At 42.7% G+C, this 13,356-nt stretch overlaps 1 protein-coding gene across 4 annotated transcripts in view; it reads right to left on the reverse strand.

The window, feature by feature from the left end:
• Positions 1–13,356, reverse strand: part of AP1S3 (adaptor related protein complex 1 subunit sigma 3) — a 73,822-nt gene that overhangs the window by 39,936 nt on the left and 20,530 nt on the right. For 3 of the 4 annotated variants that reach the window (XM_059703334.1, XM_059703335.1, XM_059703336.1), the window contains exon 2: positions 4,303–4,460. The exons of the other annotated variant lie outside the window; for it this stretch is intronic. In XM_059703334.1, the coding sequence (XP_059559317.1) occupies positions 4,303–4,460 (158 nt within the window). The remainder of the gene's footprint in view (positions 1–4,302; positions 4,461–13,356) is intronic. 4 annotated transcript variants of the gene reach the window in all.

Below are 13,356 nucleotides of genomic sequence, written 5' to 3' on the forward strand. Positions count from 1 at the left end.
TTCTGTATCAACTCCAGCTCTGAGATCCCAGCTTGCTGAAAGCTGGTTTCTGGGGGTTTGTTTAGCTTCTATATTTGTTACAATGTTTCAAACTGCAGGCTCAGAGGCTGGCAAGGCAGGCGGGGAACATTGCAGTCCTCCGTCACTGAAGCAAGCAAGCCTCATGTTCAGTTTAAGCTGCCTGGCTGACGGCCGCCATCTTGGCTGGCAGTTAATTTGCATATCACCCTGATTAGCCAATGGGAAGGGTAGCGGTCGTACGCTAATTACCATGTTTCTCTTTTATTAGATAGGATTAGATGTTTACTACAGGTCTTTATAGTAACACACACTAAATATATAAAACTGGAAACTGCCCAAATTGCCAATAGCAAAACAAATTTAAATGGTATTTGTTAAAGGATTTTAATAAGTGATAATGCCTATGATATAAGGTTAACTTAAAAAAAAACCCAGGATCTAAAATAGTACACAGGCCTGGCCAGTGTGGCTCAGTGGTTGAGCGTCAACCTATGAACCAGGAGGTCACAGTTTGATTCCCTTTCAGGGTGCATGCCCAAGTTGCAGGCTCCATCCCCAAAGGAGGTTGGGGGCGTGCAGGAGGTAGCCAAGCAATGATTCTCTTTCATCATTGGATGTTTCTATCTCTCCCTCTCCCTTCCTCTCTGAAATCAATAAAAATACATATATTAAAATAAATAAATAAAATAGTACACAGAATATTATAGCAACATTGTAAAACTATACTTGCATAGAAATTATATAAAGGAAGTACACTGAATTGTTCATTATGTTTATCTTGGAATAGTTGAATTATAAATGTCATTTTCTTCTTTGTACTTGCCTGGATTTTCCAAAATTCATATGTGTGATTCTTTAATAAGGAAAAATGCTTAATGAAAATAATAGCAAGTTCAGTAAAAATCAGTCAACATTCTATCTGAAGGCCAAGTACTATGTAAATGTCCAAGTGCTTTGAACAAATAAATTTATACCTCAAGGAAACTGCTCTCTACTCAGGAGATCCTGTGGTTCTGTAACCAGACAGACTGGTTCACAGCCTATCTCCTGGCCACAGCACGATGGAGGTAGGCGGAAGCGTAGAGAGCAGGTAAGGAATGATAAAAACTATCATCGTTGCTGTGTTCGGTCGGGGGAGCCCTAGTAATCATTTTTCTCTAATTTCCAAACAATCTCTAATTTCAGAACAATCACATATATTAAGGGTATGTGTTTCAAGAAACTTTTGTTTCAGTTGCATGTACTTCTACTGGGTAGTGGTGTAAAATGCATTTTTGTTTTTGTGGTTTGTTGTGGCTAAAAGGACGAGGAGAAGAAGGAGGAGGAGGAGGCAGAAGAGGAACAAGAGGAGGAGGGGGAGGGAGAAGAGGAGAAAGTCATTTGCTTAAGCCTTCAGGAATCTATTCTATTACAGACTGTACCAGCATTCCCATGATGGAAATCTGAGCTGCCAGACTACAAGTGTCCCTGAAGTCATTTATATATGTTCTTAGCATGAAGGTTCATTGACAACCTGCCAGTCCTCAAGTTTAGTAACTCTCTGAAACAAGCTTGTTACCTGCCAGAAATTAAAATGTCAGCTATTTCAAATTTCTTACATGCCATCCAGCCAAAATGGTGCATATGAACCCCTGTTTCAGATTAAGCCTAAGGCATGCCAGGCATCCATCATGAGGCCAACCCACATCTAGGTCTGGGGGTAGAGGGTAGTGGAGCAACTTGGTGGTTAAGTGGAAAGACTGTGCTAACAGGCAGTTTGAGAGCTTGCATTTGAATCCTGGCTCTGTTGTTTAAAATGAGCTAAATAGACCTGGAAAATTACCTGATCTTTCTGGACCTCAGTGTCCTCACCTGTAAAATGGGGATGACAATAGTAATGATGTCAGTAATGCTGAAGGATGTAATGTGCGTGTCAACTTCTGAGTGCATATCCAGCACAGAGTGAGCTCAAAATAAATGCTTGCTATCGCTAATATATCATCCAGAAGACTGTCCCACCATTTATACTCCCATTTATCTTCATTGGGATAAGAAAAAAAACATGTTGCTTCCTCCTTGTGAATCACTCCACTCCTCCTCCATCACCTTTCACCAAATAGTTCCATGTTCTGATAGGAAGTGTCCCTGACAGCCATTTCATAGGTACCCAGAAAAGCATTCTGCTGATTTCTTTGGGTAATAAACCATTCAATTTCTAGCTGATTTGCTACCTTGTCTCCTTAATCACCTGGCCTCATCAATCACATTTCCAATGCTTAAAGAATGAGTTTACAGACAACCCAAACTTGCAGGGAAGTCTTTGAAGTTCCTTTCTTTCTTTTGACTGCTAACCAATGGTCTTCTAATCAAGGATTTATTCATTCTAAGTTCCCTGTAAGGTGTTTACTTTAAGGTTCCCCATTTTTCATTCATGGGCATGCACAGTTCTAATTTATCTATAATTGGGTGGCAGCAGTTACTGTTTTCATTTTCACTGTTCACCTCCCCTCTGAACTCTGCTTGAACTGCATCACTACTCCGTGGGGGACCTTTCTCTCTCTTCCCCCACCGGGTTCTATTCATGAGCAGGTGGCCCAGTGGGAATTACAGGGCGGGTGTGGCACTGAACCTGCTGTCTGCTTCCCTCTCTGAGTTTTGTATCTGTGAAATGAGACAGCAAGGTCACATATCAAATACTTTTCATGGGCAAGGCAGAGGTAGGTAACATTTTAATTAACGGTAAAGGTTCAGTGTAATACAATAGGGTTGGAAGAGAGAGTCAAACTGTAAATCACAAGTTCCAACTAAAGAAATAACCATAATTCAGCCATAATACGGTGTTGCCAAGAGAAAAATATCAGCCAGTATGTCCAGGTCTTCCAATTTTTTATTCCCAAAAGAAGCCTGAAATCTGAATGGTTATGTAAAACACTGGAATTCTTTAAATGCTGGGAATCAATAATCCTATATAATAAAAGCATAATATGCTAAGTGTCCGACCGATCAGTCGACCATTTGGTTGACTACTCGACCAGTTGCTATGATGCACACTGACCACCAGGGGGAAGATGCTCTGACCGGTAGGTTAGCTTGCTGCTGAGGTCCAGCGATTGGGACTGGGCGAGAGGACCAGACACACCCTGAAGCCCTCCTGTGGTCCCTTTCCGGCTGGCAGGCCCTCATAGACCCCAACTGGGACTGGGTGAGATGGCCCGATCAGCTCTAATTGCCTGCCAGGCTGAGGGACTCCATCTGTGCACAAATTCATGCACCGGGCCTCTAGTAACAGTAATAATAACACAACAATGTTCAAGCAAACAAAGCCAATTGTAAGTTGGTGGTGGTCTGCGCTCTGCTTTTGGGCTCAGGTCTCATTGGAAACTCCTGAGTTAGATGACAGCCAAAGTCCCTATTTCACAAACGTCATTCTACAGCTTTACTGCACTCCATGGCTTTCCCCTTGCTGTGGTTTCTGCTTGAGGAAGTGGCCCTCTGGCCCAAGAATATTGCTCCCACCTCTCAGCCTAATGTTGAGATCAGAATCTCCTAGTAATCCTTATTCATCAAACTTTATAGGTTTCTTTTTTCCTCAAGATTTCCTGCTCAGGTTCCTGTTTCCACAATAAAGGGAGAGAACATTTATAGGGATAATTAAAATCTAGACAATCCCAGACTCTCCTGTCTGGCTTGTTATTATCAACCTTTTTCCTGAAATAAAATGTTGAAAAGCAGACACATTGGCCAACATATTTCAATTCTTTTGCCAATCCTTGCACACCATCTGGTGGCAGAACTATCTGCTCATAACAAGTGAAATGCTCAGTGAGGAAGGAAAATCAGGTGAATTGGATGAGGAGGAAAGAGCTGGGAAGACTAGAAAAAGAGGGACAGTAAAGTGAAAAAGAGGAAAGAGGTGGAAATGGAAGTTATGAACAATTCACAAATCAATTTGAGAATTAGCTAGTGGCCATTTATGAAAAACATTAAAGAGCCTCCTATAAAGAAAATTCCGCATAACATCGTCTGTTATCCTTCCACCTATATGCACCACAGGGTTATTGAAGGAAGGGTGGATAGATGGGTAGTAATACTGATAAAACGGGATCAGCAGCTTGTGGGGGGTGAACTTCATCACCTAAAATTTATGTGTTGAAGTCCTAACCAACCCCTGCCCCCCAGTATCTTAGACTATGACCTTCGTCATTACAGGTTAGTATGAAGTCAAACTAGAGTAGGCTAGGCCCCTAATCCAATAGGGCAGGTATCATTAAAAAAGGGGAATTTGAACACAGATATGCTCACATCGACAACACCCTGTGAAGATGAGGGCACAGCTGAGGAATGCCCAAGGTGGCCAGCAAAACCCCAGAGCTGGGAGAAAAGCACGGGGCAGATTCTCAGAGGCCCGGGAAGGACGCAGCTCTGCTGAAACCTGGATGTTGGACTTCCAGCCTCCAGAACTGTGAAAGGATAAACTTCTGTTGGTTAAGTCACTCAGTTCCTGGCATTTTATTACAGCAGCCCTAATGCACAACTGGTCTCTGGCACTGAATTTTATGTCTTTTTTTTTTTTCATTGCAAACATCGTCATCATTGTTTTCTATGTTTACAATTCAAAACCATAAAACCAAGTCCTCCACATTCCAGAGATAAAGTCAGCAGATTCCATTCAAGTTAGCAAATATTTATTCAGCGTCTAGCACAGTGAGTTATTTAAAATGAAATAATCCACCCAGCCAGTGTTGCTCAGTGGTCGAGCATCGATCTATGAACCAGGAGGTCACAATTCGATTCCCAGTCAAGGAATGAGCCTGGGTTGCTGGCTCGATTCCCAGTGGCGGTTGTGCAAGACGCATCTGATCAATGATTATCTCTCGTCATTGATGTTTCTATCTCTCTCTCCCTCTCCCTTACTCTCTGAAATCAATGAAGATATATTGAAAAATGAAAAATGAAGTGAAATGAAATAATCCCTCATACCTGGACTCATAAAATGCTAACATTAGAAAGGACAACAGAGCTGATTGGGTGCAAACTGCCTCTTAAGATAAGGACATGCAGACTCAGAGAGCTGGTGGCTGGACCCATGGTCGTGTAGCGAGCAAGAAGCAGACTTAACATGATCTCCTGGCTCCCAGCCCAAGGCTCTTTGTACTTGGCACCTTAAGCCACTTTTTGTTTTCTGGCAAAGCTAAAACTACCACTTTTATTCATTTTTTCCCATGTATGCAAATAATTATAGCCAGGCAAGTCTTATGCTAACACCAGAGACCTACTTATATAATGGTTGACAGGTGTTGAGAGTGTTCCACTTTACAGGCACCCCATTTAATCTTCATTAAAATGGGTAAGAGGTAGGTAATACTATTACCCCCATTTGATTGATAAGAAAACTGGAGCCAAAGACAGTTAAGTACTTTGCTCCGGGTCAATCAGCTAGAAGGTTCCAGATACGGGCTTTGGTTCTAGAGCCTGCTCTTTAACTGACTATGCTACGTTCCCTCTTTAAGGAGGAGCAAAGACAGACTTGGGCACCAACTAGACTGGCTTCACCCACCTTTAAAGTCAATATGATACTGAACCATCTTTACAGCTAGAAGGTATTATTTTTTATTTAGCCAATTAACTGCCATAAGCTTCTATAGATGCAAGTGGAGAACCTTTTTAAATTACATTCAAAATATCGTGGCAGTTAACTGGTTAAATTGGAGTCACATTGGTTATTAAGATCATATAAATTTCAAGTACATACTTCCGTGATACATCATCTGTGTATTGCATTGTGGGTCCACCGTCTGAAATCAAATCTTCTGTCACCATATATTTGAAGTTCTTTACTACCTCTCTGCCCCTCTTCCCTCTAGTAATCACCATACTGCTGTCTGTGCCTGAGTTTTTGTTTGTTTTTCTTGTCTTTTCATTTGTTGCTTTCAATCTTATATCCCATATATGAGTGAAATCATATGGTTCTTGACTTTTTCCATCTGACTTATTAGCATGAGCTTTATTCAGTGGATCCATCCGTGTTGTTGCAAATGGCAGTATTTCATCTTTTCTTATGGCTGAGTAGTATTCCATTGTGTGTGTGTGTGTGTGTGTGTGTGTGCACATGCCACATCTTCTTTATCCAATCATCTAGCAAAGGACGCGTTGGTTGTCTCCAAGTTTTGCCCACTGTGAATAATGCTGCAATGAGCATAGAGGTGCATGTATCTTTGTGAATACATGTTTTCAAATTATTCGGATAGATATCCAGAAGAAGGGTTGCTGGATCATATGGTGACTCTATTCTTAATTTTTTGAGAAGCCATCATACTGTTTTCCATAGTGGCTAGAGAGTATTTCTGGAAGATCTCCCCACCCTATCCAATACTAGGAGTTTCTGTGCCAATTTTTTAAATGAGAAAAAAGGAACAAAAAGCCTGTGCTTACAGAGATTAAGATAGAAGAAATATTCAACTAAAGGTAATAATGACATTAGCACTAAATCAGTCTGGGTCACTACTATCAACACTAATAAAAGAGAAAAATGGTAATTGGCGTACGACGATACCCTTTTCATTGGCTAATCAGGGCTATATGCAAATTAACTGCCAACTAAGATTGGCAGTTACCTGCCAACAAGATGGCGGTTAATTTGCATATGCAGGCACAATGCAGGGAGGCGAAAGGGAAAGCAGGAAGAAGCCCCCTGCCACTGACAGTGATCGGAAACCCTGGGGCCGCCTTTGCCCTGCCCCCCAGCCATGATCGGAGAATCAGGTGCCTTTTCCGCCCTGGTCAGTGATAGCAGGAAGTAGGGGTGGAGCCAGCGATGGGAGCTGGGCACGGTTGAAGCTGGCAGTCCCGGGAGCTAGGGGTCCCTTGCCTGGGCCTAAAGCGAAGCCCACGATCACGGGGCCGCTGCAGCTGCGGGTCCCTGCTGCCCGGGCCGGACGCCTAGGCCAGAGGCCTTAGGCCTGGGCAGGGGCGGAGCCTGCAACCGCGGGGAGCTGGGGGTCCCCTGCCCAGGCCTGACACCTCTGCCGGAGGCCTCAGGCCTGGTCAAGGGGCCGATGCGGTGATTGGTGATCGGAGGGTGATGAGGGTCCACTCCTCTGGCCGAGGCATCAGGCCTGGGTGGGGGGCGGAGCCGGGGATTGGGGGGATATGATGGTCCCCTTGCCCAGGCCTGAAGCCTGGGTCAGAGGCATCAGGCTTGGGCGGGGGGTGGAGCAAGCAATCAGAGGGAGATGGGGGTCCCCTGCCCAGGCATGATTCCTGGGCCAGAGGCCTCAGGCCTGGGTGGGGGCCAGAGCCAGTGATCGGGGGGAGATGGGGGTCCCCTGTCCAAGCCTGACACCTCTGGCGGAGGCGTCAGGCCTGGGCAAGGGGCCAATCAGGCGATCGGAGGGTGATGGGGGTCTACGCCTCTGGCCGAGGCATCAGGCCTGGGCAAGGGGCAGAGCCAGTAATCGGAGGGGTCTGGGGGTCCCCTGCCCAGGCCTGATGCCTGGGCCAGAGGCATCAGGCCTGGGCTGGGGGCAGAACCAGTGATGGGGGGAAATGAGGCTCCCCTGCCCAGGCGTCAGGCCCCCCAGCCATGATCGGAGAATCAGGCGTCAGGCCTGGGCAAGGGGCTGATCCTGCGATTGGAGGGTGATGGGGGTCAACGCCTGAGAGCTCCCAGTATGTGAGAGGGGGCAGGCTGGGCTGAGGGACACTCCCCCCCCCCACACACACCCAGTGCACGAATTTCGTGCACCGGGCCCCTAGTTAAATATATAATAGCAGTGACAACAAGATGGGTGAAAAAAGCTTTAAGCAAAGTTTACTGGACCGGCAATTTTTTGCTAGCAGTAAAAAATAATCTGAAGCCTTCTATGTAGTTGAACTAGATCAAATGTGGGCCCTTGTCTCTTCTTATACAAATAAGTGCAATAAGGAACTTGAACTTAGAAAAAAATGGATTGGATATCTCTACCAAGGGTGTATAATGCTATGGAGAGGAAGAGCCATTACTTCCTTTGAAATTATAAAATAACTTCAACAGGCCCTGTATTGGTAGGAGAGTCCCTGTGGTGGGAGGTAAGGAGAAGTATGGCAGGAAAAGAGAGGAAGAAGGTATAGTTGCTGCCTGCTACGCTTTCTTTCTTTCTGAAAATGTATTCAGTTTTACCTTTCTTCCTGTCTTTTCTTATTTATTTCATGTATTCATTTAGCCAGTATTTGAATGTCTACCATGTACCAGGCACTGTGCCAAGAGGTGAGGACACCACCAAGAACAGGACAGGCAAGTTCCTATCCTCATGGAACACATATCCTAGCAGAGGAAGATGGACAATTAAATGTAGAATTACATCCAAGTATGATGTGTTAAAGCAGAAGTAGCACAAGCAGCTATGGGAAAATTAAATAATCTTGTCTAAACTTATCAAGGAAGTAACTTTCAAGATAAGATTTGAAAGATCAAGAGGTTTAGCCAAATGGAAATTAATAGAGAAAAGGGAAGGTAGGGCTAAATAAGAATGATCAGGCCAGCCCTGGCCGGTTTGGCTCAGTGGATGGGGCATTGGCCTGCGAATTGAAAGGTCCCGGGTCAGTGGTTCTCAACCTTCCTAATGCCGCGACACTTTAATACAGTTCCTCATGTTGTGGTGACCTCCAACCATAAAATTATTTTCGTTGCTACTTCATAACTGTAATTTTGCTACTGTTATGAATCGTAATGTAAATATCTGATATGCAGGATGTATTTTCATTGTTGGCAACCCACAGGTTGAGAACCGCTGTCCTGGGTTCAATTCCGGTCAAGGGCACAGGTTCGGGTTTTGAGCTCAATCCCAGTAGGGGATGTGCAGGAGGAAGTTGATCAATGATTCTCTCTCATCATTGATGTTTCTATCTCTCTTTCCCTCTCCCTTCCCCTCTGAAATCAATAAAAATATAAAAAATAATAATAAAGTAAAAATAAAAATTTGTATTTTTTAAAAAAAGAATGATCAGGCCAAGGAAACTGTAGATAAGAAAGTCAGGAGAGAAAGGATACAGTGTCTTCAAAGAAATGAGAAAAGCACATATGGTTGGTTGACTGGAGAGGAAGAGTGAGGAGAAATGGCAGATGCAAATATAGGATGGTCTTGTAAGCTACAGTAAGGAGTTTGGACTTTGGGCTAATTACCATGTTTCTCTTTTATTATATAGGATAATAATAAGTTGTGATCACAGTCAGGTAGAGCTAAACATGGAGAACTTCCCTATTGATGCCTGGGTTCACACTCTTAAATTTAAGTCCCTCCCATGGCTCTGACAGGACAGGACAGCCATCAGTAGTGGCTGGGCACACATCACAGACCCTCCTGCAGAGCCACGCTGCCAATGTGGCGGTGTAACAGCTAATTAACCTCACACTGCACCTTCAAGGGGACAGGCCAGCTCTGCCAAGGCCATCATTTTCTGTCTTCCAGTTTTCCAGGTCACTGATTATGGGAGAATAAAAAAGACCAAGATCTCCTGAATCAAATGAGAGGAAGGGGAGTTTTGAAAGTAAGGATATTAATGGTGAATCTGCATATTGTGTTGGTATGCCCATCTTGAATATGAAATCTTGAGAAAAGACTTAACTTTGCAACAGTGCTGTATGAAATGAGCAGCTCAGTTCTAATTAGTTGAAATCCACCTTAAACTATCTGCTGAAATTATATTGCTTGAGTCTCATCTGTAAATACTTTTAGTCAAGTGGAAAGAACCTGTGAGAAAACATTCAGAGAGAAACAAGTTCAGAAAGAACCTGCCCCTGAATGGCTCAACCCAGAAAGGCCAGTGTGGGCCCTGACCAGTTTGGCTTAATGGATAGAGCGTCGGCCTGTGGACTCAAGGGTCCCAGGTTCGATTCCGGTCAAAGGCATATACCTTGGTTGTGGTCACATACCCAGTAGGGAGTGTGCAGAAAGCAGCTAATCAATGTTTCTAACTCTCTGTAAAAAAAAACAATAAAATATATTTTTTTTAAAAAAGAAAGAAAGAAAGGCCAGTGTGGAATAGGGGCCTTGGAAACCTGTCCGTGGGTTTAGGAAGGAAACAGCGACTGCTACTTCTTTAATATGTATTTATGGACAACTTCCAGAGATATTTCTGAAGATTGTAGCAGAAAGTCTTTACCATGCTAAACTTCTGATGTCAAAACAAAATAATTTAGTCTTGGAATGTATTCTGCAAGGTAAATGATTAATCAGATACTTCAGATGTGTATCCAATACCATTCTAAATGAACAGACATATGCTAATGCCTCATTGTGGTTCAGAGCTATATCTAACTTCTTATACTTCTGCAAAAATGTGTTTTGGTTTCCCACAGGCTGATCTGCAACTGTTTTGCTTTGAGGTTTCAGTGAGTTGAGGTTTCACACCCCACTCCCTGCCTTCTGGGTTTATTCATTTTACCCAAGTAGTATACATAATTTAGTTATAATTTTTGTCAGGGCTTTTGCAAATAATGATTTTGAGGTTAAACTTGAATACTTTCTGGGCCTTCACTAGTCTAACTATACCAGAAACTTCTATTTCTAACATTTATTGCTCAAGTACAGAATGACAAATGTTACAGAAAAGTTGGAACTGTACTAAGTAAAAGTTTTCCAAATTACAAAGAGGAGAGAGAGAGATAGAATGTGAAGCTTTCAACTTTTAGGAAAACAAAAATAAGGACAGACTTAAACACAAACATTAGAAAAACTGCATAACTCTGTAGCAGCATGCCTGCCAAGTTAAAAAGAAACCAGACAGGTTCCAACTGAGCAAATGACCACAGGCTTTCATTATTGTTACTGCCATACCCCTCCCGGTATTCACGCCAGTAAATGTGAAATGCATGCCTTGTGAAATTCATGGTTACATCTCAGTGTTTGATATGAAGAAAAGATTATTTTTATATCATTTCAGTTATATCTTTTATATTATTTACCTGATTATTTTGAAATTATTTTATGTCATTTAGCTCTGCTTTATATCATTTTTGCTATATACAATTTTATATAATTTTAGATTCTCCCTTTTATTCTTCTTACTTTTAGAAGGTAACTTTATACTTTTAGAATTTATATTTAGAATATATGTAATTCTTTTTGTGTGTTAATCCTCACCTGAGGATATTTTTTCCCCATTGTCTTTTTCAGAGAAAGTGGACATGGACAGAGAGAGCAAGAGAGCGAGACAGGGAGAGAGAGAGAGAGGTGAGAGATAGACATCAACTGGTTGCCTCTGGCACTCACCCAGACTAGGGGTGGGGAGCAAACCGAAACCCAGGTATGTTCCCTTTACTGGGAATCAAACCTATGACCTTCAGTGCTTGGGCCTACACTCTAACCACTGAACATATCAGCCAAAGCAGGAATATATGTAAATTCTTTATATGTACGTGATTAAGACTGTAAACATTCTTGCCAAAACCGGTTTGGCTCAGTGGATAGAGCGTCAGTCTGCGGACTGAAAGGTCCCAGGTTCGATTCCGGCAAGGGCATGTGCCTTGGTTGCAGGCATATCCCCAGTGGGGGATGTGCAGGAGGCAGCTGATCGATGTTTCTCTCTCATCGATGTTTCTGGCTCTCTATCTCTCTCCCTTCCTCTCTGTAAAAAAAAAATCAATAAAAAAAAAAAAAAAAGATTGTAAACATTCTTGCCCTAACCGGTTTGGCTCAGTGGATAGAGCGTCGGCCTGCAGACTCAAGGGTCCTAGGTTCAATTCCAGTCAAGGGCATGTACCTTGGCTTCGGGCACATCCCCAGTAGGGGGCGTGCAGGAGGCAGCTGATCAATGTTTCTCGCTCTCTATCCCTTTCCCTTCCTCTCTGTAAAAAATCGATAAAATATATTTTTTTTAAAAAAAGATTGTAAACATTCTTTTTTGAGCTCCAATCATTTGAGATATTGCTCATGTTCACTTTTTTATAATATTAGAAGAAAAAAGTAATAGTATAAACAACACTGCAATGGTTCTCTCAAGGCATGGCTTCAGGAGACTTTATTTTTCTCTTTATTTACATTTCTGTTTTTCCCCCAAATTTTCTATAATAATTATGTATTATTATAATTTTATAAATTGTAAAGATTGCTAAGGCAATAGAGAACACTCTAACACAGGAAGGGAAAAACCGGGCTTTCTGGTTACCAAGGTAGTATACATGATTGAGTTATAATGTTTTTCAGAACTTATGCTGGACAGCTAGAGGCAGAGCCATTACTAGGGATGCTGGAACAGGGACTCTGCCAAACACCCCCTCCCCATATCCCAACACACCCCGCCCAAGAAAATGCAGCTTTATTGATATTGGGATTAGTTCAAGAAATAGCCCAGTATTTGTAAGCATTTTCTTAATCAGAAGTGAAAAATAGTTAACATAAATTCTTCCAAATGGCAAAGTAAGACCCCAGGACGCAGGAGGAGACACAGCTGGACTGAACTGCAAGGATTCTGAGAACCCAGCTCGCTCTGATGGTGTCCCTGGCAGCTGGGAGCCAGCACTATCCCTGAGGGCCTGGGAGCCTGGATGGAAGTACTGCCTCTGCTCTGCCCTGTGTAGCCCCCTTCTAAGTAACAGGAATTTAATCTAATGCTACACAGAAGGGGGGATTATTATTATTATTATTATTTATTATTATTTTACATCAAAAAGCTGAAAAAGATAGAATTTCTAATTTTAAATGATTCATCTTTTCATTAAGGCAAACCTAAACAACCCCTACATTTTGATACTGTGATGGCAAATCAACCTGAACGCACTAGACTAGTGCACTAGAAAACAATGCAAATAAATCTCCTTAGAAATTTAATTTCATTTCATTTTCCTTACATTTTGACAGGTTGGCCCTAGCTGGTTTGGCCCAGTAGATAGAGCATCAGCCTACAGACTAAAGGGTCCCAGGTTTGATTCTGGTCAAGGGCACATGCCCCATCACTAGTAGGGGGTGTGCAGGAGGCAGCCGATCAATAATTCTATCTCATCATTGATGTTTCTTTCTCTCTCTCTCCATCCCTTCCTCTTTGAAATCAATAAAAATATATTTTAAAAAAGTTTTTTGACAGGTTGGTGAAGTTTTAGGAGAACGCATTAGGAAAACCATAACAATTACTTCATCCATTGCTCTATTAGCATTTTCTTAATAAGGCAATCAGATTTACTGTATGTCAGAGCAGGTCATTCCCTGCTCAAAACCTTCTCCCCAAGGAAGAGTCAAGTCCTTACCATGACCTACAAGGCCCCACTCAAAGTACTCCTCCCTAACTCTGACATCATCATCTATTCTTCCCCTCACTCTCCCTATCCCCACCAGCTGGCACACCCTACCCCAGGGCTTTTGCACCAGCTGTGCCCTCCACTCA

This window comes from Myotis daubentonii, chromosome 7, assembly GCF_963259705.1.
Source record: "Myotis daubentonii chromosome 7, mMyoDau2.1, whole genome shotgun sequence".
In the NCBI taxonomy this organism is placed as follows: Eukaryota; Metazoa; Chordata; class Mammalia; order Chiroptera; family Vespertilionidae; genus Myotis; species Myotis daubentonii.